At 42.4% G+C, this 27368-nt stretch overlaps 1 protein-coding gene and 1 long non-coding RNA gene across 3 annotated transcripts; both read right to left on the reverse strand.

The window, feature by feature from the left end:
• Positions 1-2616: 2616 nt before the first annotated feature.
• On the reverse strand, positions 2617-27368 carry GXYLT2 (glucoside xylosyltransferase 2). The gene is made up of 7 exons (XM_027468020.3): positions 27034-27368; positions 20474-20663; positions 20136-20267; positions 12642-12893; positions 11481-11604; positions 8120-8292; positions 2617-6923 (listed from the first exon to the last, which is right to left on the reverse strand). Exons 1-7 carry the CDS (start codon positions 27222-27224, stop codon positions 6741-6743), a joined length of 1245 nt encoding a protein of 414 aa, XP_027323821.2. The 5' UTR covers positions 27225-27368; the 3' UTR covers positions 2617-6740.
• On the reverse strand, positions 15389-20129 carry LOC119718185 (uncharacterized). 2 transcript variants are annotated; one of them, XR_011812487.1, is made up of 2 exons: positions 18711-20129; positions 15389-17001 (listed from the first exon to the last, which is right to left on the reverse strand). It is a non-coding gene; the product is annotated as an uncharacterized lncRNA (long non-coding RNA). The 2 variants fall into 2 exon arrangements; XR_005268983.2 differs by having other exon boundaries at positions 15389-18431.

Here is a 27368-nt window from a genome sequence, read left to right on the forward strand (position 1 = left end):
GCTGGCTTTCTCATACCTTCCTCCCAGTACATCCCCAGGACACAAAACTGCCTTTACACCACCCCGCACACTAACCGATCCTTCAGATTACCGGCAGACTTGTTTTTTCACCTGGAGCCTAAGGTGTGAGGAAGCTGGTATTCAAAACAACGTGCCCTTCAGAGGAGCCAAGCAGAGCAGGAAGGAGATCGTCCTGGAAAAGTGTACACCGAGGAGGCACCAGCTTTGCACAACCCCAACCAGTACAGCAGGTAATCAGAGGGATTCAGGAACAGCCTCCCTTTCATGGAAAGACATTTCTGCAGGAGCAGGTCAATCAATTACTTTTTCTTTTTCTTTTTTTTTTTTTAAATAAAAGTTCCATTATTTCAGTATGACAAATATATTGTAGTTCTAAAGCAGTTGCACATTTTTGGACTACACTATAATCTTTACAAAATAACATAAGCAATTATGGTTTATTTATAGAAATATAAAAGCAAAATGTTTTACCTCCAAACATTAACAAAGTGTTTTGTTAATCTTAAATGATGATTCTTGTTTTGTCTCAATTTTCATTTTCACTTCAAAGGAGGTGTTGACAGGTTGTTTTTTATTCCAGTCCAGAATGAAAGCAAAATTTCCAAACATTGCTGTGTCTTTTGAAGCACAAACAATTCCTTCTCTCACAGCAACTACTGTTCTTTAGGAGACTGTAGTCTGCACGGATCCCAGTACAGACAGGCATTTGCCACAAGAGCCCAGGGTTGGAACACTTCCAGCCTCCCTGGGTGCTCCCTGTAGCTGTGCTGTCCCATCTAGATGGGTCCGTGGTGTCTCTTTGCCAGGAAAATATTTGACTATGTTCTGACAGAAAGGTGCAAAACATTCTCTGAGAGTTGGCTTCTTCATGGTTACCGGTACCTGATCCTTAGGAGAGGAATCTCTTCCTGAAGCAGTGGGAAGGAAACCACTTGAAATTAAATGATCAATGGTTTGTGTTAAAGCTGATAATATGTCAAGATTTATTGCAGTATGAAAGTCCCACATTTTTTCTTCCACTACTGGTACTTCATTCTCAGCTATAAATGTCACAGACATGCAGAGTTATCTCTGCTAGGATCATACTTACAAGGATGAAAATAAAATCTTATCTGAGCTCCATTTATACTCAGCGCTCCATGTGAATATGACGGGGATGTCTCCTAGCATCAGTCGTGGTTATCCACGTGCGTACAGCAGCGAGAGCAGGGGAGGGGATTCATCCAGCACCCAGGTCCCCCAGCTTTGGTCATTGTGCTTCAGGGAGCTCAGAGTCTGTTTGTGCCCAACAGGGCAGCTGCAGCCAGCAAGGTTCATACTGATCCAACAGACCCAGCAGGACGGCAATGAGAACGTGGAAATCTCAGTTCAGGTCCCTTCCCCTGAACCACCAGCAAGGGGTAAATGCCCATCCTGTTTGCTGTTGTGCCCGTCTTACTTCTGCCTGCTCTGTATTTAGGAAATTTTGTGCACGTTCTCCCCATAAGTTTCAATACTGACTGAAGCCACACTTGCCAGTAAAAAATCTTGTATGAGGACAGCGCTGCCCAGGCTGACTAAGGGCAGGTAATGAAACACCACCCAGCCACACACTTCCCAGGCCAGAAATGAAGGAACACTGTACAGAGTGCTACTGGTTTACAGCTGGCCTTACCTCTTCTCATGAATATCAATGGGAGTTTTATTCTTGACTTCAAAGAGAGTGTGACTGAGCCCAACATACCATCCAGTTGAGCAATTTGAGCAAATGGGAAAACAATTTCATCACCAGGCATTCAACTGGTTTGGCTGCAGAGCCAGCTCACAGGCTCCTGTCACACACAGGTGTTGCAGCAAAACCACAGACACTGCAGCAGTGACCACACAAGAGTGTCAAAAAACAAAACAACAACACAAAACAAACAAGAAGGAAAGAAGGGAAGGCATATGATGCTAAATGCCCAAATCCTTGAAGTGCTGCAGAAGGTAACCTCAGTTTCCTCTGAGACTAGGCTTCCAACGCTGTCACCACAAAACAACTGGAATGGAGCAGGAATCACCACCACTTTCATCAAAGTTAAATGTACATATTTGACTCATCCAATCTAATACTCCTTCACTATGGTAAGAGTAACGTGGTAAAAGAGGAACAGTAAGCCCAGTGTTCTCTGCTCAATGCAGACAGACCAAATAGATGCATGGAGATATTTCAACCAGTGTTGCATCTCCCTCTCCACTTCGCTCTCCACTACTTAGGACAAGCCACGCAGCCAAGAACCTTACCTTGCTGGTGGATTTTTGTGCTGTGCTGCAAGCCATACATTTTAAATGCAACACCAGGTGAGCAGAAGGCAACACCTCCCTGAGGCCATACCCCTTTTACCTTAAACAAGAAAAAGAAAGGCTACAACATACCAAAGAATACAGCCGCCTTGACAGCAAATTGTAGAACAGACATCATTGAATTCTAGTGTCAACCATAGATAAAGTAATTAACTCTTCAAAATGGGCATGGGCAGAAATGCTACAACGGAAAGTTAACAGCACTAGTACTGAACTCCATCCCAGCGAGACCCAGTATGCACACAAATATATATATAAATAAAAATACGGAGCTTGCTTAAAAATTCATTTATTTATATTGTAAGCCAGAAGATCTTAACACAGAAATGCACTGCTATGCCTCCTTGGGAGCTATAAACAATTGGTGCACTTGTCAAATAAAAATACACAAGAATCTGATGATACAGAAAAGGTACACAGCTCTGTACACACACACTCGTGCTGTGTAGGTATGCACACACACAGCAGTTTCCAGTTTCCTCTTGTAAGAAAAAAGAAACGATAACAAAGCTATCTAAGCCTCCTTTGTAATATGCAGGCAAATAACCTAGAAAAGCTCTCACGTTATATAAATGATGCAACCAAGTGCTTCCCACTCTGGCAGTTCTTTGTTCTACAATGTGCATTTGTAACCTGACACTTTCTTAAATGGCTTTGGGCTAAAAGGAGGTGCTCAGCAGCTCTTAATACAAAGCCCCTATTTATCTATCTTCAGCAAGTTCAAGTATAATATAGCGAATTTAAAACCTGAATATTTGACGCTGATACAGCAAGGACTTGCTTACACACTTAACTTTATGCACTGCATATAAGCCTACTGACTACGGGCAGAATTCAGAGAATCGAAGGGTTGCTGGGTCCAGGTTTATCTTCATGTAACCAGGGCACAGCTCTGCGGGCTGCACCCTACTGCTTCCTTCTCCATGTTAAAGGGGATTCTTTGTTACCAGCACATTCAGCCTGCTGGAGTGTCTGCTCCTTTACAGAAAACTATTTTGGTTTTCCCTTCTCTGTTTGACACACTGCTGAATGTGTTACGTTAACAAAGGTGTTTTGGTTACATTATACCGCTGGAAATAACTAAAATATGAGAGGAAGCAGAAAAGAGGATACAAGGTCTATGTAAGTATTTACATATCCCATTATTAAAGTAAATGAAGGCTAATTTACATGAATTAACCACAAGTATGAAATACGAAATGAATGAAAAATGGTTTCTAAATAAGATTAATACTAGAACCAACTACTGTTAAAACCAAAATACAATATGCTTTTGAAAGCTGTAACAGAATATAAATTAATAATTCTAACAACAACAGCAGAATCAAAGTTACATAATTGTTTTAGTACACTTTGGAGAGTTCAAATTATAGCTTTTTTTCCCCCCTTCAGAAAAAGCACAGCGGGGGGAACTCCCCCATTCCTCCTGCAAGCTGATACTGTATGAACAGACATCTCCACGTTAAAGCATATACTTCATACATTTCAATAGCTGTTGTGAACATAACACAGTTCTTTCTAAAAATAATGTAGCACCCCCTGTAAACATAAAAAGCAGTTTTAAAGTCTAATCATTTTATATGTAATTATGCCTTTGTTTTGTGATTAATTCAATTCCTTCATTTTAGCGCAGGATTTTGCTGAATCATGGCTTACACAATCACAGCCTCCTAACCTCCAGACACTTAGAATCAGTATTGCAACTGTCTGGGCAACAAGACTTTTGCTCTGCAACTTTCTGTGGCTTGTAGATACCACGGAAATGGGGAATTCAGAGAGCCCAACATGCGTCTCATCTATCCTCATTTGACCTACAGGCAGCTTTACCCCGATACTCAAAAATAAAGATCAAAAAGCAAGCTAAGATTTCTACAAGTTCTCAGTATTACTAGCCTAAAAGGCTTACTTATGTTAGGCTTACGTTAATTTAAACGTTTTAAATCAGCATACTGAGTTTTCCTTTCATTGCCTCCTGGTTTTGAAGTCTCGAAGGTCCATCTGCATTGTTTTCAAGCTTTGCTCTATCTAGAAATGCAGTGTTTTCTAAGCGGCAATTAGAACTCTAATTGAAATAGAAAATACTGAGGCGAGTTGTGTGAGAAAGCAACACCTAAACTGAAGCTTCAATGCCTCTCTGGATCCCAACAGGAAATGCTGAGCTTTCCATCAGAGCAGATGCAGAAGGGCCTCTGTCTTTTACAAGTCAATTTACACTTATGTGGCAAAGACTGTAAGATAATGTCTCTGAGTCACAAAACATGCTCAAATTGTCGACTGGAATTTGCAGCACAGAAGCGCGAACAGCAGACGTGTCTGCGTGTCAGGCCCGCTGAGGGCTAGCGCAGGCCTGCAGCGAAACTGCCAGGCCCAAGACTGCACACCCCCTGCTTTAACACCCCCTCTGCTCAGCCGATCGGGTAGCGATGCAGTTTGCCACGCCGTGTCACTCACACAGCACGCTTCGGGATGTGTCACAGCCACTTTCACACCCCGTGCATTCGGAAAAAGTTTGTCAGCACTTAATCCCGCGTGCAGCCGATCTGGCAGCCGGAGATGCCAGCAAGGTCTGTGTTTTTTCTCTCTTGTGAGCTGCCACACAAGGAGAGGTATGTGCGCACTGTGAGTACCTTCTGCTGGAGGCTGGTTTTTATGAAGCTGTGCATCTGTCCTGACTGGATAGGGCAGCAACCTCCAGAAGTACAACTCTTCCAAAATCCTCCTTTGTAACTTCAGAAACACATCCTACCCCTCACCCACACACAACAGATATTTATCTCTAATAAATGCATGTTATGTATACAGGATATGCAAACTGTATCCATTTTCTTTTCACTAAAGGAAAGCTTCATGCATCTCACCTTCCTCACCTCTCTCCTACTTTGCCTGTGAGACATAAAACACAGTAATTTCAAGAGTGAATTTCTTTTGCTAAACACGCTTGGAAAGTAAGATCATTTTCTGCTGTTTTCTACATGCTCCCACCTACATGCACCCATCAGGGCTTGTTTACACTTAAAAGATGCTCTCTGCAAGTCTGCTCCTGTGTCACTGCTCTGTAAGAGTGTCCTTACTTTCCGTTCCCCAGTAACTCATCCCTATCACCTCTCGGCTATTGCAAGTTTTAGGAAGTTCTTGTCTGTGCATATCGTACGATGATCACACTTTTGACATCTAAACTAAATGAAGTACCTTAAATAGACATCAAAGCCTTCTTGTATCCCCTTTTCACTTTGAAGCTATCCATTATGATTCTAGCATAGAACTGTACCTCCAGGAAGGGAGCTGCCAGGCAGTCACCTTCCTACTGCCCGGGCTCCTGGCAATGCCAAAAGCAGAGGTCACAGCCAGCGTTCTGTCTCCCAGCCTAGGTACAGAACAAAGGTTCTTCGTGGCATAGCATCATCACTGTGCAGTAAATAGCAATTAAAGAGGATTAATTAATTAAAAACAGAACAATAATACCTGATTTTGGACTCTACATTCACAATATTCTTGTGCTGCATCTAATGCAATGAGTATTACCAAGTTAGGGAATATGTTCTTAAACCTGTAGGGGAGGGGAAGACCATGCCTGCGCTCCATGCAAGAAAGGATTCTCTTTGTGTTGTGCATTACCTGTGCAGGTGCCACAGCTTCCACTGCGTCCCCTTCCCATTACTTGTATGCTGCTTTGCTGTTTATGCTGTAATTATTTTCCATCTATTTCCTTTGTGAGAAGCCCTCATAAAACTACTGAATAGCAAAGGGTAAAATTGACAATCACTGGACAAAAAGTGCTGTAAAATAAAGTGGACTCTTCTATTCCCCTAACCTTTGTAAGAGAAATCTTAGGTCCTACGTGTGAAGAACAGCAAGTAACATACCTTCAGACAGAACTTCAATTTTAAGCAAATGCTTTCCCTACACTACAGTAAATTTTTACTCATCATATGACAAGAGTGACCTTTGCTGTAATTTAGCATTCTCATGACAGCCAAGAGTATTTGCCTTTTCATTTCAAGAGTTATATCCCATACATATTAAACAGCTCAAACTGTCACTTCTTTGTTGAGCTTAAGTTCAGTACAAACTTCTGCACAACTTAAAAAGTTACACTGAATACAGCTGGTCTTAAACAAATAACCAAACTGAACTCATCAAACAAAAGTGAGAATCATCAACTCACTGTGTGGCAACCAAGAGCAATGTAGGAAGACAACAGAATGCCTAAAAGAGGACAGTTTAGGTGGATCTCTAGGATTTCTTCTGTTTTTGCAGTTTAAGAGAGTTATTAAGAAATTGGATATGGAAAAAAAATATATCTTTTTCTGAGTAAAAGAGGTCACATTCTTCATTTAAATGCTTCATGATGTCTGAGTGCAAGAATGAAAAACTCCAAGTAAAAAACACAGCTACATTTAGTATCTGTGGTTGGCCCCCAGGTAGACAATGACACGATTTTCATACACTTTCTTCATAGTTTTCTCAATTTGCTTCAAAAATACTTGTGGAATTCTCCCACATAAAGTGTGCACTGTGTCCAGAAACTTAGACTGAAGAGGATAGTACAAAGACTGGAAGAGATTGTCTTCAAATGGAAACTAAAGGAAAGAGAAAGAGAATTGTTAGTTTTCAGTCGCTATAAAATAGCTTTTTAGAAGTTGCTATAAGACCTTTTATAGGGTAGGTGATGACCTGCACCTCACCCTTCCAAGTGCCATTAAACTTCAGACATTTGAACACTGGTCTGCTTTAGAGTGCTTGTTTTCAGAAAAGTTTGTCTGGGCATAATACCCAAAACAGTCGACTTTCCAAAACTGCATTTCTAGAGTCTGTACTTAAAGGAAGGTCGCTAACATAGGCACACTGTTATGAAACACATTTTAGAATGGAGTTGTACATGTACAAGCGAGGCAGTTACTTGAAGAAGCTTATTTGGAAAGCACGAACTGAAATCCTTTTGGATAGAACTAAAACAGGATGAAAACATCCTGTAGGAGCATGCTTTATACATTCCAACTGTAACAGGCTTCCAAGCCCATAGGACCAGTCCCAAGGCAGCTTGAAACAAAACCTCTGAACACTCAGACTGCCAATACCAAGTCGTCAAAAACAGTTGTTTGACTTCATGAGTCTGCTCCTATTGTGCTGAGTGACTTACTGATGCAGGCACAGCCTAAATCAACTCAGTCCTCTCCAACTCTCCTTACGAGTCCGCAATGCAATGTTCTTCAACCAAAACAGAATTAGGGAACTTCAGCTCAAATCCACGTGTCCATGCACATGTACTTTACGTGTAACTACAAGTTGGTGACAGTAAACATGTTATTTTCTATATGGACTATGCAGTCTACAGCTTAAACTTTTTCTAATCAAAGAGAAAATACGGACTTGTGTCTGTACACGATCCACTGAAATACCCTTCTGCCTTCCCCGTGCCTAGAGGCTCCAGGTACTCAGGGAGTACAAGCTTTGGGCATTGGCGTTTATGGACCAGATATGCTGTGCCAGCAGAAAGAACTCCATTCAAATGCTACTTCCACCTCCAGAATCACAGAAAAGCAATTTATTGGCCGTTTTGATTAGAAGTTTGTTGTAACATGAAGGAAGATTGTTCAAATCATCTCAGTAAAACAGGACAGGTCACAGCAACCTCATTATTTGTGACCAAAGGGTTTACATGAATCACAACTCCGCACAGCCTGGTGTGCTGGAATAGTGATCTGAGAAACCTGCTTAAAGCTAGAATCTACATGGAAAAAAAAAAGGATTGCCTCTATCAAAAGAGGAGACTTACATCACGTATCACTTCATAGAGTGCCTTGAACGTAGGCTGCTTGTCATCATGGTAGACACCTCTATTTCCATGCAAAATGGAGACACCTTCTTCTTCTGCACCTTTGCAGTTACTTCCATACATGCAGTGGTCAGGGCGGTAGTTCCACTGACATGGAAACACGTAGAGACACTCTGCCAGTGCCAGCCAGGGGATTGGGAAGAAAAAAAAAGAGGGGGAGAAAAAGGAAAAAAGGACATTAAAAGAGTTACAACTTAAGCCATGGTTCTGTGGAAAAGTTGGGACTGACGATCAGAAAAAATCAGTTACTTTTTTACAAAGATCCAAAGCAACGACTAGACACAGAAGCTTCCCTTCCTCAGAGGACGGCTACGCCTCCCTCAGCACTGCTGGACTGGAGCTGATCAGAAGAGAGGGGAGGGCAATGAAAAGGCTGGGTGCAAATATAAACCAAGAGTGTATTTACAAGGTTAGAAATGACAGAATCAAACCTAGAGAGTATGAGCTATGTGGCACTATTCAGGGTCTTCTGCCACAGGAGGAAGTTTCCAGAGTCACAGAAATGATGGGGGAAGCACACGGAGCACTGATGGGTGTGCAAAATCCTGAATCCTGCTGGAGATAGCAGGGGAAGCTTGCAAAGTATATCCAGTGTTTGCTGCTGAAGCTTTCATTGAGGGTATGGCACTTTGTTAAACTGAGACACAGCAGAGCACAAGAGGCACTGTATTTTATCCGTAGTCTTCCTAAGAGCTGTCATCCATTCATTTCAAAGGTGCGGATTATTTTAAAGATCAGCCTGATTTCTCAAAAGGGCTTCTAACCTCATTTCCCCTACTGATTTTTTTTGAGCTTTCTCCATACACCCACAGTATTTGTAACACGCTTATAATGAATCATGTCACTGCCTGTGACCTTTTTGCTACAGAAATGGAGCACAATGAATCATTCCACTACGCTGGCAGGTCGTGTCAGAAGTGCTGAAGATTGAAGTTTCCACTTGGCCTTTCCTAGCTTCCCAAGAAATGTGCAGCAGCTCCTGTGTGATTCTTGAGGAAGTGAGAGAAAATGTTTTTGAAACAGCTCTTCCCTAAGGGCATCTCTAGCAGGATACTGCTCAAGAGAGGGTAGATGGTAAATGGTCTCCATTCAGTCTGACCTACCACACATCCAAAATCCCTCCCTGGTGTTGCTGGAAGGACAGGGAGGGCTGCAACTCCCCAATCCAAACTCTGATCCAGTTAACGGGGACTTTCCAGGAAGCCTGAGCAGACGTTTGCAAGCACAACTGCTCAGCAGGCCACTACGGGGAGAGGATGTCATCAGGTGCTTATCAGCTTCTGTACGTGTTACCTGAGTGTTCTCCATCTTCTTCTCACCATGAAACTTTCGCACATTTTTTGCTCTCACAGCTGGGCTTGACCTCCAGCTGCTCTGTGAGCCTTCAGATACATCAATCATCTGAACAGCCTTGGGAGAAAGGAAGAAGGGGGCATCCTTCCAGGCCCCAGGTAGCACAGTTCTGTGCAGTTTGAAGCCAATGCATCTATAAAAAGCCATCTGCAGCAGTCTCGACTGATTCTTTCCTAGGTCAGTTTCATCAGTCCAGCAGTTTAAAAACTTGGGAAAGTCTGGTTTGCTGTTTGAGTTGTATCCAATTATTTTGTTTTCTTTTTCTTGTGCAGTCTGATGTTACTTGATTGGGGAAAAAAAATATTTACCAGTTACAAGGAAAAGGCAGATTATGGTGCAGAACAGAGTCTCAACATATGGATTTGATGGAGAACACTCAATGGGCTTTTTTTTTTTTCTCCTCTCCATGCTTAAATTAGCAACTTCAGTTTGACTTTATGACCAATCCAGATTCATCTTTCTCCAGAAGACCCTATTCTCATAATATTTATGTCTTTTTGGAAATTAATTTATAATTTCATTATGAAGATTTCTTCCACTTTATATTCCCCCAGGACTGAGTCTAATGCGCAGTGTACCAAGGACGCTGATGTTTGACATCTGTCTGCAATAAACAGATGTTAACTTCCTGCTTTGCTTTTGCTCTCCCGTATTTTTGGCTGGATTTGAGTACATCCAGTTACCTCCACTACGACTCCTCAGAGTAAAAGGAAAGGGGACAGAATAAAGATAAATCCAAACTTGTTTTGTTTTCAAGCTCACTTGAGGGAATACAAGGTCACATAGGAAATGAGGAAAAGCAAATAAGGACGGATGCTTAGCACATTCCCAAGTGTGAAATAAGGTTCTCAGCTTCTTTGGAAAGCACCTACTATGCTGCAATTTTGAAATCCTTGCATTTCTTACATGTTACTGTTTTTGGAAGAGCTTGAAGTTACTTCTGTGTGATCTTCAAGGGAGCTGAACTTCCAGAAACTGCCTCAGCATTTGTGGAAAAAAGACACGCCCTTTTGAAACGAAGAAGCTTTCAGCTGCCAGTTCCTTGGAAATGCACACTCATGCAAGTAAGACTGAAAATCAGGAGGACAGGAAGGAGAAGCCAGAAATGTTGCAAATTGTTTATGGAGACATTGTGCAAGAGTGACAGACAGGAATCTGATATATTATTTTGCTGTTTACAAATATATACAGATTGGTCGTGCTAACCCTCTGTTGGAGCCGTGCAATCCCTTGGATGGGTGGGGTATGCCATGATAACATCTTGAGACATAGGAGGTCCTCTAGAGCTCTTCATAGCACCAGAGCAAGCAGAATGTAGGAAGAGTAGAAAACATACAACTAAACAGCAGAATATAAATGACACCATTCTGCTGCTTGCTGAGGATGAGTCATTCAGGTGAGAGGATAGCCGCACATTTCTCAAAACGTAACTTGCAGTGAAGGAGGGCAGCAGGCTTTAAAGGAGGTATTTCAGTGGCTGTTTCTGTTTTCTGTTTATAGTAACACAGTTATTTGCATAAGTGTCAGAATTCAGCTGGATTTCAGAAAAATAGACCATAATTTTGGAGAATGTTTGGCAACCTTGTGCTCAGATAAACATCTGAAACAAAAATATTTTCCAGCTAGGCCCTGGTCCAGTGAAGCTCTTAAGCACATATGCAACTTAAACTTTGTCTGCATTCGATCATGAAACTAACATTATACTTATTTTCTCACAATCTCCAGAAGACATATTTACATATTCATTAGAGCCAAGTATGAGCCTCATTACCCGCACCACTTTCAGAAGTATTTTTATAGGTGGCAAATCCTACGTGTGCGTACACATGATCTTCATGCAAGAGTACACTATGCTATCAAAAGTAACAAACAGCTTTTTTTTTTAATTTAGTGAAGTCAGTAAGTTTTCTTAGCACAGATAATCATGACTCCAAGAATCCCTACTTACCTGGGTTAAAGTAAAAAATAATATTTAGTAGATCCTGGTCTCCCCATGTAATGTAATTTTTGTACTTTTGGTATAATGGATACAGCATTTCCTCCCAGGTCAAACCGCCTGGTATCATGCTGTTCTGCAGGAAGAAAAACAGAAGCAATGGGTTAATCCCGGGTACAGTGATGTGATGTATGACTCAGAGCATAGCACCCACATATTCCTACGTCTGCTAAGCCATGTCAGATACCTAGAAAAATGAAGAACTGCTAGGAAACATTGACCCGGATAGGGTTGGAAGAGCGGAGCTGACTGTGCTGTTAATCTAACTGAACGGGAAAGCAAGGTCTCCTGGGTGTCGCTCTGATGTCAGCTCCTGCTATTGAGAATCTTCCTATTCTGAGCAACAGGAGGGAGAAAATGTGGAAAAATGTAAAAATGCAGGGACAAGGTGAAAATTGAGGTATAGAAGTGAGGAAAACGCAAACTGAAAACGATCTTCCCTTCCCAGGGATTCTGATATAAAAAGGAAGTTTGTTTATTTTCTTAATCAAGCTGTTCTTGTATGAGTAACCCCTGGCCCTGACTGAAGAACAAGACCACTCAGGGGGTAAATAAAGTTTTTAAAGAGATTACAGAATACATGCTCAACAGAGCAAACAAAATTTAACGTGTCAGGCCTTTCACAAAATTGGAAAGATGTCAGTTTAAAGAGGGAAAACATTCCCTTCTCGTTTATATCGATTCACAGAATCACTTCATCTGCAGCAGGGTACAAAATTTTATTTACAGCAGATGCAAAGAATTACAAATTTATCTGGATATTTACTTCAAGCTTCTCAATTTTAAAACAACATTGTGACCACACTGAAGGTCCTTGAATTTCTCCTTTTATGTACCTGCGAAAGGAGAGTGTGAACTGTTGAAGATGACATTTTCTCTACTAGCAGACTGCTTCATCTGCAAGTTCTCAGTGCTCCAGCCTCATGAGGATATTTCATTTGTTTTAGTGATCATTTTCACAATAATTGGGTTTAGTATCCACGTATGCATTCTATACTTTTAAGATTCTTTATAAAATAAGCTTTATATAATTCTCAACATAACTCTGTTTCACTAAAAGATGTGAAAAACACATAAATCGCTATTTTCTGCAACAGCTGCATTTCTTCTCACCTTGAACTGAGTGTTGCGTATCCGTGTTAAATTCATTAGCATCACTCCGGAATTGACTCCAGTTGTCCCGTAATACGGGTGACGCGCAAATCGACTGTACCAGCCAATCTTTGGTATTTCATGTTCTGGGGCCATAGCAGCTAGCTGGGTTGAGTTAAATTCTTTCAGGATGTGCCAGATGTCATCGATGGGCCTCAGGAAGAGAACATCAGTGTCCACATACAGGAGTGAATCCACATCCTTTAAAATAACCTTTTGGGTTTGCACAGCGAGGAGAGGAAGAAAGGAAGCAAACAGACAACAAAAAGGAAGATTATTGACGAAAGGTCAATACTTTAAGCTGATCATTTAAAAGAGCTGATTTATCAGCTAAATGCAATTACATACAGGAACAGCAGTTATAACTTGTTTGTTTATTTCAACTGCAAAGCAGAAGAGCTACCAGACCACAAACGCTGGATTCTAACCTTCATATCCAACAACAATCCACTTACCTCTCAAAAATATCTGCAAGGCCTACTTAGTATCAGTTCAGAAATGAAATGCAAAGAACATATATTTACATAATTTTATTAGCTCTTTTAACAAACTGTGCTATGCTTGTACAAAAAAATACAACCTACAAATACATTAACCAGTTTTAGAAAACATGTCATTTTTGCACACTGTATGACAAGGATTCTGAAAGGATTAGTATTGAAAATTATATACCATACAGCATAATATACATCTGCTACTCTGTATGTATATAGAAGATGCTTTCAGAATCAGTCACAAAACCTAATTTGGATCGTTATCATGCAGTCAGATTGACTACCACAGACCTTGATGAAACATACAAGCTTCCACCATAGACAACTCATGTAAAAGAAAGCTTTTTATCTCCATTTCGGATTATGTTTTTCCTATTACAACCTTGTGTTCCTACACAAGGAGACTTACATTCAATATTAGTACATAAAAATGTTTTACATTAAGAAAACTACTAATCACAAAAATGTATACACATCCTCCTGAAGAACAAAAAATTGCTTGGTGAATAGAAATGTCCTCTTAAGTCTTATCAGGTCACATTCTGACCTTTGTTATCAGACTCTACATCAGGAATAAGCACAGTACAGTTACTCAGGTCACAAGGGTGCAAATTGTAAATTAGATCCAGGATATTTAATCTATTCTCGTTGACAATGTTCCCCCTTGTGGCTGTCCAAGTGCTTACACGCTCATTCATTAATTTTTGTAGGGCAAATTATATAGTACTTCAACAGCCTGAGAGAACTTTAGGTGACCTTATTGCTCTGTATAAGTACATTAAAGGAGGCTGTAGAGAGGTGGGGGTTGGCCTGTTCTCCCATGTGCCTGGTGACAGGACGAGGGGGAATGGGCTAAAGTTACGCCAGGGGAGTTTTAGGTTAGATGTTAGGAAGAATTTCTTTACTGAAAGGGTTGTGAGGCACTGGAACGGGCTGCCCAGGGAGGTGGTGGAGTCACCATCCCTGGAAGTCTTCAAAAGACGTTTAGATGTAGAGCTTAGGGATATGGTTTAGTGGGGACTGTTAGTGTTAGGTTAGAGGTTGGACTCGATGATCTTGAGGTCTCTTCCAACCTAGAAATTCTGTGAATTCTGTGAACTCCCTTGCTGTTTGCAGCAGCTCTTTGTAATGCTGTTTGTTAGGTAGGAAATACCATTAGCTAAGGTTCACCATCAGGTCCAATTGAATTTTTGTTGCTCTTCTTCATTAGTTGCTAAAACTGTCCAAGGATTCCTGAAGGACTGAAATTTTCTTACTATGGTCTCAGCCAAAAAGGCCACTTCTCTCCCTCTCTTTACTCGAAAGGCACATCCAAAGGGCTGATTTACAGCAGGCTGTGGCATGGAACCACCAGTCACTCATCCAACTGCAATGATACTAATGTCAAATCCTCCTATTTATGCAGATGACTTAATACTACCAAAGAAATTTAATTTTACCTGAATTGAAATGTATCATGATTAAAGATTACTTGGGAAAGACAGACGAAACAACAACTTTGAGCAAGTGAAAAAAAAAAAATACTTTTAAGTATGCTCAGCAGGCATCCATTAAGATGCCAAACGTGCGAGTACAGATTTGAGTGAGATTTTTCACCTGACTGCACACTTTGGGACTCCGACGGACAGTTAGCCAAGTTTAACAAATTCCTGACATAACTCCATGTTCTTCCCACATAGCAGGACGAGCAGGAGAAGGCAAATGTCTGTACATCTGCTTACAAGAAACTGCACATAAACAAGTCCAACAGGCAGAGCACTCTGCTGCATGGAAGGCTGTAGCAATACCACCAGGACTTCTTTTTCCACATGAAACTGCAGGGGAAGGTACCGACAATAGATGACACCAGTAGTCCAGTAACACTACAGAGCTCAAGTCCAATACTATTAAAAAAAAAAAAAAAAAGGATAAAAACCCAAAAAGATAGCTACTTTAAGCATGAATCAACAGAAGACAGGTAGTTGAAAAGATGAAAAAGATGTTTAGCTTAAGGATATTCTGGGTATTGAATGCTATTCTGTAGTAGTGCCATGCCCTGATTCATAGGGACCCTCTATGTGAATTCATAGAAAGATGAAAACACTAAAAATAACAATTTCCTCCAAATTTAGTGTGAGACAGGTGATAACATTCAAATATGAAGAGCATGATAAGAAGCTATTTGCCTGCTGGACCTGCAGCACACTGCCGACCAAACCAGGATGCTTTTTGCTGTTGTTTTTTTGTTTGTTTGTTTTTAGTATATATAATATACATATAATTATTTAATATATATACACACACAGTGTCATGGTGGAGAGACAAGTTTAGGCATTTCCTAGCAGAGGGTTAAGGGGGGCGTTTAATGGGTGCATGTAGGAACTCCTCTCAAGCATAACTGACAGTGTCAGCACTGCCTCTGCCAGCAGAAAATATTCTTTCAGTAACTGCAAACACACACAGAAATTTAAGCCTGGGGAAGGCTTAAACGGACTGTAATAATTTTCCAATATATAAACGGATTCAAGCAAGTATTCCAGTTCCCTGTCAAGCCGGTGCCTACAGGCATTCGTCCCCATGCCTTCCACCCTGTCTTCCTCCACTTAGATTCACACGCTTTTCTTTCCTGGTCTGTCAAAAGATTGCTGCCTCCCTGCTGCCCTGCAGGGACACCCAACAGGCTGAAAGAAAAGCTGCTCTCCTCCGTCTAAACCCTTCACACTTTCCTCTTTCACATGTGAAGTGTTAAGACTTATTTAAAACCTACACATGTCAGCCTGAATTGATCACATCCCTGTCTGGCTGTGCCTTGGGTAGAGGAATTTAATTTCAGAAATCATGTCAGTAGAGTTCCTTGCATAGCTCTCAGGATTTCAGTGAAGCTACACAGGGAATAAAACTTCATTTAAATAACTCTGGCATTCCCAATGTCCCATAGGTTCCAGGCAGCTCTGTATCCAAGCTTAAAAGAATTTTCAGAAAAATATGTTGTGCTTTTCACAGACCTTAAAACAATATTTAGCCTTTATTTATTCAAAAGCAAAGCAGAGGACAACACATGTTTTTGACTGCTGCTTTTCAACGTCAAAAGCAGGTGAGCAGCAGGAGGCAGGCAGCGGTAGGAGACCTTGCTCCAGCTGGCTCTGCCAAAGCAGAGCGGCACTGAGCCTGCTAGGGGCTCATGGGGGGACACACTGGAGGAGATGCACATCCGACCTGCAGCATAAGCAGCACAAGATTGTGTCTGGTGCTCTGAGTTTATGCTTGCTAGCACGAACCATGTAGACATACCTGACAGACTGTGATTTTTGAAACGAATGGTCAGGAATATGGGCTGACTGCCTTGTCTTCTTCCTCGCTCTGCTGGCACTTGCAGCTCAGAAGAACTGTGATTATTTTTTTTTCCTCATTTGCAGCTAGATGGTATTCTTAGTAAATCTGTCAAAAAGTTCTGCACAGAACTTGCTATATTTAGCCTGACACTTCACTTAAATACTCAATTAACTGCAATTTGATTTCACAACTTCTGTCTCTGTAGTTAGCAAGGTTGGCAAGTAATAACACACGACTGTGTAAACACATATTGGCGCATCAAGAAGCTCCGTTACCTACTGGTTTGCAACAGCCAGAGTGTCAATTTAGCAGAGCTTTATGCAAAATTAGGGACAAATCACAATTAAGCTTGCATCTCCATGATAATGTAAAGTTGAGTTACTAAACTTAATTGTAATTAGCAATTAACTCAAGTTACAACAGAGAGAATTTTGTCTACATAAAGCCCTGGCCTCTGTTCCCAGCGCTGTCGCCGATCCACTGGGGAGGTTACTTCAGCATCCTCAAGAGGACACCTACAGAACAAGGATAACATTAATCTACCTTAAAAGCTCTTAAGTAGATTCAGTGTTTTGAGAAAGGCTGTAAACGTTAGTTACTATTAGAATTAAAATCATTCAAAAATCCCTTAAGCATTTCATGATACTTTAGCCGGTTGTTTGGGTAGCTCCAGAGCAATGCAGAGCCAGCTGCCAGCCAGCTCTGTGGCACACAGCATTCATGAGAACAGAACACAGTTTTTTTACCCTGTTTTAACATCCATGTCAATACCACCAAACACTTTCAATGTAGCAATTGTGTTCTCAGTGGGGGAAAAAAAAAACAAAACACAGATATTTAGGATTATCCTCAGTGATCCTACGGTCCAGTCGGACTAACAACCCCCATAGCTATCCAGAACACAGAATAAAAACTGGCTTTGGGTGATGATTTATTTATTGGGAGGAAAGGGGGGAAGGCAGGAAGAGAACATAACCAACTTGACATACAAAAGGTGATAGATGAGAAGTCTTAGCCTCACACTTCCTGCGTGACTTTGGGAGCAGAGAATTTCAGGGAATTTTTCGGTTTCCACATCTGTGAACCACACACAGCATCGAGCTGTATCACAGGGCTGCATTCTGCCAATCTTCCTAACATTGCACAATTGCTGTCTCAGGTTGTAGAGAGCTGCCAACTGCCATGATGTCCGGGTACTTGACGGCACAAGGACAAAAGTTCTACTTGGTAAGGACGATTTTACCACCCTACCTTCCTGCTAACAGAGATGTCAGGTAGCAACTGCCGAGAGCATTATCCTCATAGTTTATTTTAAGGTATCGTCCTGTGCTAATGACGATCCACATCTTCCTTATTCTGCCTTTGCAGACCCCATTGACAGTTTTATTGAAATGGACTGAAGGAAAAGATTTAGACTTGTGAGATCACATGGAGCCTCTGTGAGATTACACAGAGGCCACTTCCCCTGCCTCTATGTAGCAAACGTAAGGTCAGATGTCACAGAATGCCTCTACAAGATGTAGGATGCCATATGATCTCCCTTAATGTATTAGTAACCCAAATAGATTCAACAAATTGAGAATGTGTTCTTCAACCTCTTACCCAGGGCGGAACACTTCATCACTACAGGCTGTAGGATCACATCCCGTAGGCTCTAGCTTTATCAGCCAGTTAAACCACCAGGAGATTTTCACACAGTTTTCCTTTAACACATTCCTCGCTCCCTCCTGTCCACTTTCACATGCCTGCTGTCACCGCCAAAGAGACGGCTTTGGCAGGAGAGGCACTTGTGAATCAAAGGCTCGCATTCCACTCAGGCTTAGCATTATCAGGAACAAGACAATCTGCACAACTGAGGGCTCAACAGCTGAGCAACTCCACCACTGCTCCCCTGGGGTCCTCTGGAAATTCAGGCACATTTAGAAATCTAGAAAATACTTAGGGCCTGGAAGGAGGGAGAGGAAAAAAAGGATATTGACACCCTGTTGATATATTTAAAAAGTCAAAATATTCCACTACACAACAACACTAGACACCCTCTGCTCCCACTGTGTGGGGACTGGATTTCTACAGCTCTGTCTCATTCAAAGAGGACATCAGAACCCAGTCACAGAGTAACAATAAACATCAACGGTGACTGAAATTACCCAGATTAAGGTCCTGCCAGGTTGTGAACTTGAATGCCAAGGGGATGCTTACCACCTCCGCTCTTATTCCAACTTACTTTCCTCGCTATCTCCACATCAACGCAGTGTCAGCTGCAACTGTTCTGGGGCAACCCCACCTGTTGAGGGCCAGACACCTCAGCCTGGCCACACACAACATCTTGCAATTGCCCTGAGAGAAACAAACATTAACAGTTCAGGCTGCCTCATAATTTTCCCAAGAAAACACGTAACAGTCTAATCATTCCCTGCAAGAAGTCGCTGGAGACACCAAACTTCAGCAACACGCAAGTGACAAACAAGGAACCGAGAAAGCACTGCCCAGCCTGAAGGAACTGTCATCGATACATGACCCTTTTCCTGTCATCAGACAGCTGACAACAAATGTGAGACCATTTCTGTGACAAGTGTCTCTACTGACGTGACAAAAAAAATGCCACAGTCACAGGAAGAGCAGAGAATTATGTTTTCCTAGTGAGAACATCCCCATGCGAGTAAATCCTTACAACACATCTGCACAGAACAAGCTAACACTAGGGGATTATTTTCCAGGTGATCTAAAACTCAGGGAGCAGAGGATCCCTGCTGAAGCTGGAGTTACTTCCAGCCCATCTGGCCTTTGTGCATTTGAAAATCTACCCCGAAATGGCAGATAAACAGAACTGCTGACAGCACATATTTTCTCACATATGTATTCATAGGCTAACGTATCTGGATGTGCAGCTGTCTCCTGATTGTTTCCATCTGAGAAAGTAGAGATTTCTTTGTCCCCCCATTTCTCATTAGACAGCAATGAAGAAATCTGGAGCCTGTGAGCAGCGTGCCACTTCACTGGAGTCACCCCAGCCAACAGCAATGCACAAGATATTTTGCTGTTTGTTCTCAAGTTCACTGAAATTGCTTTATGCAAAGCTTCTTTTAATTTTGCATACTTCTGCATATGCAAAACTTTTATTTCTGTCCAGCAGCCTTATATAATTTCCAAGTTTACGATTCTAAGAACACACTGGAATTATTACCTTAAGGGCAAATCTTACAGTCGTGCAAAAAGAAGTCCAACACAAGAAAAGGGACTCCTGAAAGCATCAGTCCGAGGACGAACATATGGAAAGGGAGATAGTGGATAAAGAGGATATGATGACTGCACGCTGAAAAGAATGTTATTTATGGAAAGCACGCAGCATCTACCCTGAAAGAGCTCTCGCGCTGAGTCTAAAGTGGAAGTTCCACTGAAAGACTAGTGGAACTGCAGGCAAATAAGAAACACATTTTTTGCTAGCATAAAAAAAAAAAAAGCAAGGCTGGATTTCTGCTTTGTTGTTTTTAAGTGGCAATAGTACAGATTAAAGTACCTTTAAGCAGATGTTTTAGCCTGAAAATCATTTTAATATTATATCAGCGAAGCTTCCCTTCTGTGGAATTAACCTTTTCTTGAAGCAGCCCCTTTTATTGAAGCATCCTACTCAGAAAGCCAGGTGCCTTACCGGGAGAAAAAGGCGCTGGGCAGCACATGGTTTGAATAACTTTTTCCATTCCTGAGCATTTCCTACTGAGAAGGTTATTGGATAAATGTTGTATTCAAACTTCTTTGTGTATGAGGAGGGCCATTCCTGTAACTAGAAGACATGAGGGGAGGAATTATACATGTTATATTGCTTTTCTTTTTTAATATGCATGTGTAAAGAATTTAGAAACCGCTTACAGTAACAAAGCACTTAGTTGCTACTTGTTGATGTCAGTGTAATTTTGCTCCAGGATTTGTAGCATGTAAGTGACTCGTGTATTTATTTACCAAATGAAAAAAAAAAACAAAAAAACTCACCTTCTTCTCAAATTCAGGCTTAAGGGAATCCTCAGAAAAAATGTGAAAACAGAGCCTCCTGTTGCTGAAGAGAACTGCTGATTTCAGCATGATTAGCGTCTCCTCCAGCCGGTCCCCACATGCCACAACTGCCAGATGCATGCATTGTAGAGATGAAGGCTCTTTTGAATGTTTTTGTTCTCCAGGCTTCCTGAAAATTTGTAACAGACATATAAAAAAATACTAAGGTAAACAAGAAGATAATTTTGCATCAAGAGATGAGTTTTTTTTTTCTTCCTCTCCATGATGTAGGGGATCAGAGTTTTTTTTTCTGATTAGACACTCACAGAACTTGCAAGTAGGAGGCCAGATTTTGCTAATCAGGACAAATCAGGAATCTTAAAATTACAACAAAAAGAAACACACTCTTCCCAGAAATTTATCTGTGATTTCCTGCATTTCTGCACTGGCATAAATCACAGCACTATATCCACACACAAAACTAATTCAATAGCACCTCAAAGCAGACAACAACAGCTTGCTAAGTGCAAATGATAGCTTTTCTTTCCAGCTTTGAGGTAACAAAGCCAGAATGGGCTTATTACTACCTAGGCAGCCTTCAAACACAGTGCAGGTTACAGAGCTATATCCAGTAATTTCATTCCAGGACCGTAACTTTTGGCTAGATTGGCACAGGACAACCAATCAGGAAATGAATAGATAAATAAATAAATCACCCATCCATATGCAAATTATTTTAACAGTTAATTAATCTGGCTTTTAAAAATGCATGCCTTAATCCTGGCCTGAAGGTACTGGCATAGTTTCAAAGGACTGCTCTCCATTTCACTGGATGGAATCCCTGAGATTTTACTAAAATACAGATTTTTTTAAAAACAAACACATTTATTTGTCCCAGTTGAATCCAACTGGATTCCGCAAGCAGGGTAAGGCCAAGCTAAGGGGTTTTTTACTTAACACCTGTCTGTGTGGACATTAGAGAAATTTCAGCCAGGAGAATCTGCATGTAAAAGGCACGTTCAGGCTCCTTGCTACTCAGAAAAATCAGAGTCCTTTTAGGGACCTGAAGACATTCTGAAAATGGGGCCTTTTGGTTGCATCCTCCCCCCTGCAGTCAGTACAGAGGTAAAATCACATCCTCCAGGATTGCTGCTACTGTACTGTATTCACATTCCAACACAGATTGCATTTATGCTCCATTAGATGGATTCATGGTGACAAAGGATCTAAATCACAAGCATCATAATCATTTGAGTAAAGTTCAAAAGGTTGATCATAGATCACTGCCAGCTCCTGACAGACCGCCGAGCACAGGACGTCAGCCCCTGCCTGCTCTCTGCACACAATTACATACATAAAATTAATCAGTAAAGTTAATACTATAAACAAAAGTTCTAAATAAAGAGAAAAATTACAGTTAATAAAGCTGTCATTATGTTTTTCCACACATTAAAGCACAGCTCAGTGTAGCAGCAGCGCTCTGTACCACGGGGTAATCCACTTCTGTGTTGAGGAATACCAGCCTGGCTAGACAAAGCAACATGTTTCATTAATGGTTTAAAGTCTTGGGCTTTAGTCTTAATTAAACCCCAATTTCATCAGCGTATAAATAATAGAACACTACATCTATGTGAAGTGGTATTTACTTACCAACCTATTAGTGTAAAAACCGCTGAATTATTAAAGTGAATAATTAGCTGCTCACACAGATCCCGCTTCCCCCCACGCTGCCCCCATCCCTTTAATGTTTCCTCTAATTGAGTCTCTAAATCAAGCCATATGCAGGATAAGAGCTGCTCTGATACAGCTTGTGGCAGTGGAAGTCGCTGGGAGAGGGACTAAAGCCTTTTTTGTGACATTTCTAAACCCTACACCGAAGCGCTATGACTTTTTGACGTTAGGCACAGCGAACTTATCGTTCTGCAGCTGTTTTGTATTGAGCTGTTTTGTGCTTCCAACAGACTCAGCAGAAGAAGCCCCTCGATGAAAGCAAACAGCCCCATGAGCCCAGGGGAGGCGTGGAAGAACACGAGGCATCCCGACTGCCAACACAGACACCATCCTGGCTCCAGAGCGGAGGAGAAACCTGGGCCTTGCAGTAATTATCAGTCACAAGGAGCTGGGCTGAAAGCATTCAGGAGCTTGCAATGGCCTAAGCAGGAATAAAAAGCCTGAGAAAAGGAGCAGGAGGTAGTGTTTGAGCTACCTCATTAGTAGTCTGGAACACCAAGGACAACAGTTAGCGAAGAAAGCTGCAATGAGGTGCAGAGGGATGTTGGGAGATGGCAAATAGCACACGATTTTGTCTATTTGTAAGTACATTAGGAAACCAAGAGGACTGTGAGAACAAAGTCCTCTCATCACCGTGCAGTTACTGCTGGGTGCCGCACACCGACTGGGCACCTCGAGTTTTCCCAACCTGCCTGCTCGGACGCTCCTAGACTCTACAACAAAATGGACAGAGCAAAGATGCACTCTTTGTTTCAAAGGATGCAGCACGTCAAATACTCCAGCAAACAGTACAGAGGATGCAATTTGTTACACAAAATAAAAATCAGCTGGCAAGCAAGCAAGAATACGTGGCTAGGTTCTGTACACTAAAGACACTCGTAGGCGTTGGAACCAGAGACGTCCTCGGACAGTGGCTGAGGGTGAGCGAGCACCATTTGGGGCTGTTTCAGTAACTCAGCCCCTGCAAAGCTGTGGGTGAGTCGTTAATTCCTCGTGCTTTAGCTGCTCTGCCTGTAAAAGCAGGAACGGTTGTTCCAGTGTTAATAGTTGCCTACCTCTAGAGAACTCCATACATATTAAAAGAAGCACACAGACCCACAGAGAACCATAATTATTGTTATTAGCAAATTCTTCCGAACATGCACACAGGCTTTCATTCATTTATAGTCCAACCCACTGGTTACAGGTACAGTCTATAATTGGACTTTATGGCCTAAATTAAACGTTTAAATGCATCTAACACAATACAGTGACCTGGTCCTTAAAATTTAAGGTTTGACCAGAACAAATAAAGGAATTACATACGCCAGGTCTTTGCTACCCCGCTCCCCATCTTCTAATTTCAGTACAGAAATTTAGTTTGTTGATATATTAGCAATCTAACTAATATTGTGTCAACCCCCCTGCTCTGTTCCCAGTTTTACCCATCTGTTCAGAGAAAACAGCTTCCTGCTTTCCCTTTCCTTCTGTTCCCCATTATTATGGCTTTAAAATTAAGCACTGCTGCCTAGGATTAAGCACTGCAGAAAGCCTAACAAAATACTAGCAGAATAGATCCCTGGGAAACAGCTGAAGCCAGACTTGGTAGGATGTAGCACGATAAAATACTTGTAGCAAAGGTCTCCCAGCACTACAGACCAGCTCCTACCCAGATGCCCGATGGCATTTTATTTACTGCATACATTTTTTCCTGACAGGCATGCTTGTTGACATCACAGAAGAAGCCTGAGTGCTCCAGCACAATAGCCTACATTTCTAGGCCTTAAAGTTTGGATTACATGCAATTTTCTTATTAGTCACAGCCAAAGTGTCTCAAACGTAATTAACCCAAAACCTGTCTAAATCAATCCAGATCCATTCAAAATAATGCATTCCCATCTCATTACGGAGCCTCCTAACCTATTCAAACCTTCAAATTTATTCCAGGGAGAAAGATAATGCATGCAGATTCTTACAAAATGCAATATAGTTGTTAGCTTTTGAAACCTTCTTCTTATTATGATCTCATTTACTCCCGCAGCATAAACAAGGTTAGATTTAGGCAATGTATCAAAACGTGATTCACTGGATGGGCTCCCTTCCTGTGCCTCAACGCTGAGCCAATGCCCCAACAGCGGCTCTGTTATACGAAACACCCTCTCACACTTTAAAATATAAACCAGAAAGGCTCAAACTGTTTAAAAATAAAGTTTTCTCACTTTAATGCAGTTGCACAAAACTGACTGTAGTTGCTGGCAATCAAAAAACTCTTGAAACCTCTTCCTACCACTCAGACAAATGGGGGAAAACACTCAAAAGCAGAACGGATGTTTGTATCTTCTGCTTTTATCAAGGGTGCTCTTTGTTAGAGAAGTGTGATTGGGGCCACCACTGCGGTATTATGGGCCATCAACCTCAAGCCAAACTTGCATGTGTGCACACAGGCTGCACACAGAGAAAAAGTGTCTTGACTGGTTGCCACATAAGAGATGTTTTGCTTTGGGAAAGTTACTTCCAGGGAAGCAAACATCCTGGCAGAGGCTCACTTCCCAAGCCTTGCCACGCTGGTTTAATAGAAAGTGTGGTCACATCTGCCCTTCGAATGTAAAATAACCCTTTTGCTTTTTGATGCTTTGCACACATTGGTCTGGCACGTATTCGTACTTATGCACAGGAAGAAAATCTTACTGAAGGCCTTCAACTTCTCACTTCCGAGACAAAGGATCAGTAAACCCCACCAAAACCAAGCTTTCCAAGCTACTCAGAAACTCAGATGTGATGCCCATCTCCAGACTTGCCAAAATCATCTAATGACTGAGGCAGCACACGTGCCCCTATTCCCTAATCCTTACCAGGCCCCAGCCAGCTGGGACTATGTGACTCGTAAAGCTCTTACCATGGATCACTACTTGCATCAGGAGAAATTTCTTCAAAACTGGAAACAAACGTCTTCTATTGTTCTCACGCAACTGCAGAAAGCAGCGTTAGAGACTCGGAGTTAAACTAAAATTGTCAACCTGCAAAACGACCTTGCCTGCAGCATGACTGGTTCTTACAAACCAACAGTGAGGCATCGAGTATTTCTGAATTCAGACCAAAACCTGCACTCTTCTGGCTAAACTACACTAATCCACTCAGCAAAACTGAATTAAAGCAACTTTTAACATTTACACAGGCACAGCTTGACTGAGGTTATGTGACTTACGCAGTCTGCGTATGAATACAGACACCATGGGCAGACCACAAGATCTTACGTAGTCATAATCGGACTTTTTATCCTGCAGGAATTGGCTAGATCACACATAGTCTTAAAATAATTTTGTAACTCTCCCTTGGCTTGTAAGGAGTAACTAAAATAATCACTATTTATAGGAACGGAATGAATTGGTAATAACAACCCCGATTCAGCTTAACATTTGGATGTGCTTTTCTGTAAGGCCGTGCACAAGCAAAGCCTACTCAATGAACAGGAATACTCACTCCCGAAATCAATAACTAGTTCAACTACTGTTAGTTTTCCTTGTTCCAAATTCAAGCCCCTTGGAAACAGCCTCCACACTGCTTTCATGGTATTTCGGATCAGGCTTTTCACAATAAGCCGATCCTCCCACCTGATACGTTCACCGTGCATGTGCGGATGCGATCTGTGCTAGCATCGCACCTGTTCGCAGGTGCTGCTTCCTTTCCAAGACGGTAGGCACCTCCTCGACTTGGACCACGCTACATCACTCCCCCTAAGTTATTTTTGTATGGATACCCTCAACAATTACATTTTATTTTGGCAGTACCTAATACAACGTAAATTTTCAGCAAGGATCATATTTGGGCCTTAAAATTGTGCTTCTCCGCGATGCAAACTCTTGCTGGTGTCTGGTGCAGCATCTGTGTTGCAGAACAACAACAAAAGTTTACAACTTTTGTCAAAAATCCTTGCAAAGTCAGTAAATAAAAGTCAGATAACGTCAACTTTTGGAACACGAAGATGCTCACTGAAAAGCTCATTGAAATGGAGCGGTTGTTTACACGCTAACAGAGTTTCATACTTTCCAGGCTCCTTCCCTCAGTGTTCTTCTCGATTTCCATGATAATCACAGAGATATGCCTTAAAGAAAAATGACTTCAGGAGGTACAGTTGCTAGTGGAAATAATCCTGCTTTAATACACACATTTGAATTCTGTCCGTGACACATTCTCAGCCACAGTAAACATCTCTTGCATTCAGCAGGGCAACAATGCTTGTAAGAAACCAACTGCTTCAGCAAGTTAAGGAATAAGAGCTCAAGAAACAGGAACAGTTTTCATTCAGAACATCTCTGTGAAATCACGAATCAAAGGCACAAAGACATACCAAGTTAATTAGATATATGAGGTCACACTGACCATAATAAAGTTGGAATGCAACGGGGAACGCAGCCCTCCACCCACTGAACGCACACACTGCCTCTTTTTCTGAAGTAATTAGATTTTTTTGTAAATATTCACGTTTTTTAAGTATCCCATCTGTGAGGTACTAGGCGAGGGAACGCGAGACAGCCTGATTTCAATCTTTCATGATAATTTACGTGTAAAGAGCAGTTAAAACCAGACCTGGGCAGCTTAAAAGCTGTCGATACTCACCGTTCGGGACACGGCAGCACCACGCAGCACCTCCCAGCCCCCTCACACCGCCCTGCAGCGCTCGGACCCCCTCCCCAGCCACAATTTAGGGGGTGACAGCACCTCCCCGCACCCCACCGCCGGGCAAAAGCCACCCCTCCAGGGCACACCGCGGCTTCACACCGGTTCCGAGCCCCCCCCCCCCACCACCCCCGTGGTGTTTGCTCGCAGGGGGGCAGCTCCGGGGGCTTTACCTGGCGCCGGCTCCCCCGGCCCCGCTCCTCCGCGGTGGGCTCCGGCCGAGGCGCGGCTGGCGGCGGGCGGCGGGGCGGGTGGGGGGCGGCGGCGGGCGGGGGGCGGCGTGGCGGCCGGCCAGCAGGTAGAGGAGCAGCAGCAGGCCGGCCAGCCCCAGCAGAGCCGCCGCCACCTTGCAGGACAACCGCATGGCCACGGCGGGTGGCGAGGGGCTAAGGGCCGGGGGTCGCCCCCGCCACCACCGCCGCCGCCATCGCCCCGAGCGGCCCCGAGCGGGGACGTGGCCGCCGAGCCCCGGCCGGCAGCGGGGAGGAGCCGGGCCCTGAGGCACGGC

Source organism: Anas platyrhynchos, chromosome 13 (genome assembly GCF_047663525.1).
Source record: "Anas platyrhynchos isolate ZD024472 breed Pekin duck chromosome 13, IASCAAS_PekinDuck_T2T, whole genome shotgun sequence".
Classification (NCBI taxonomy): domain Eukaryota; kingdom Metazoa; phylum Chordata; class Aves; order Anseriformes; family Anatidae; genus Anas; species Anas platyrhynchos.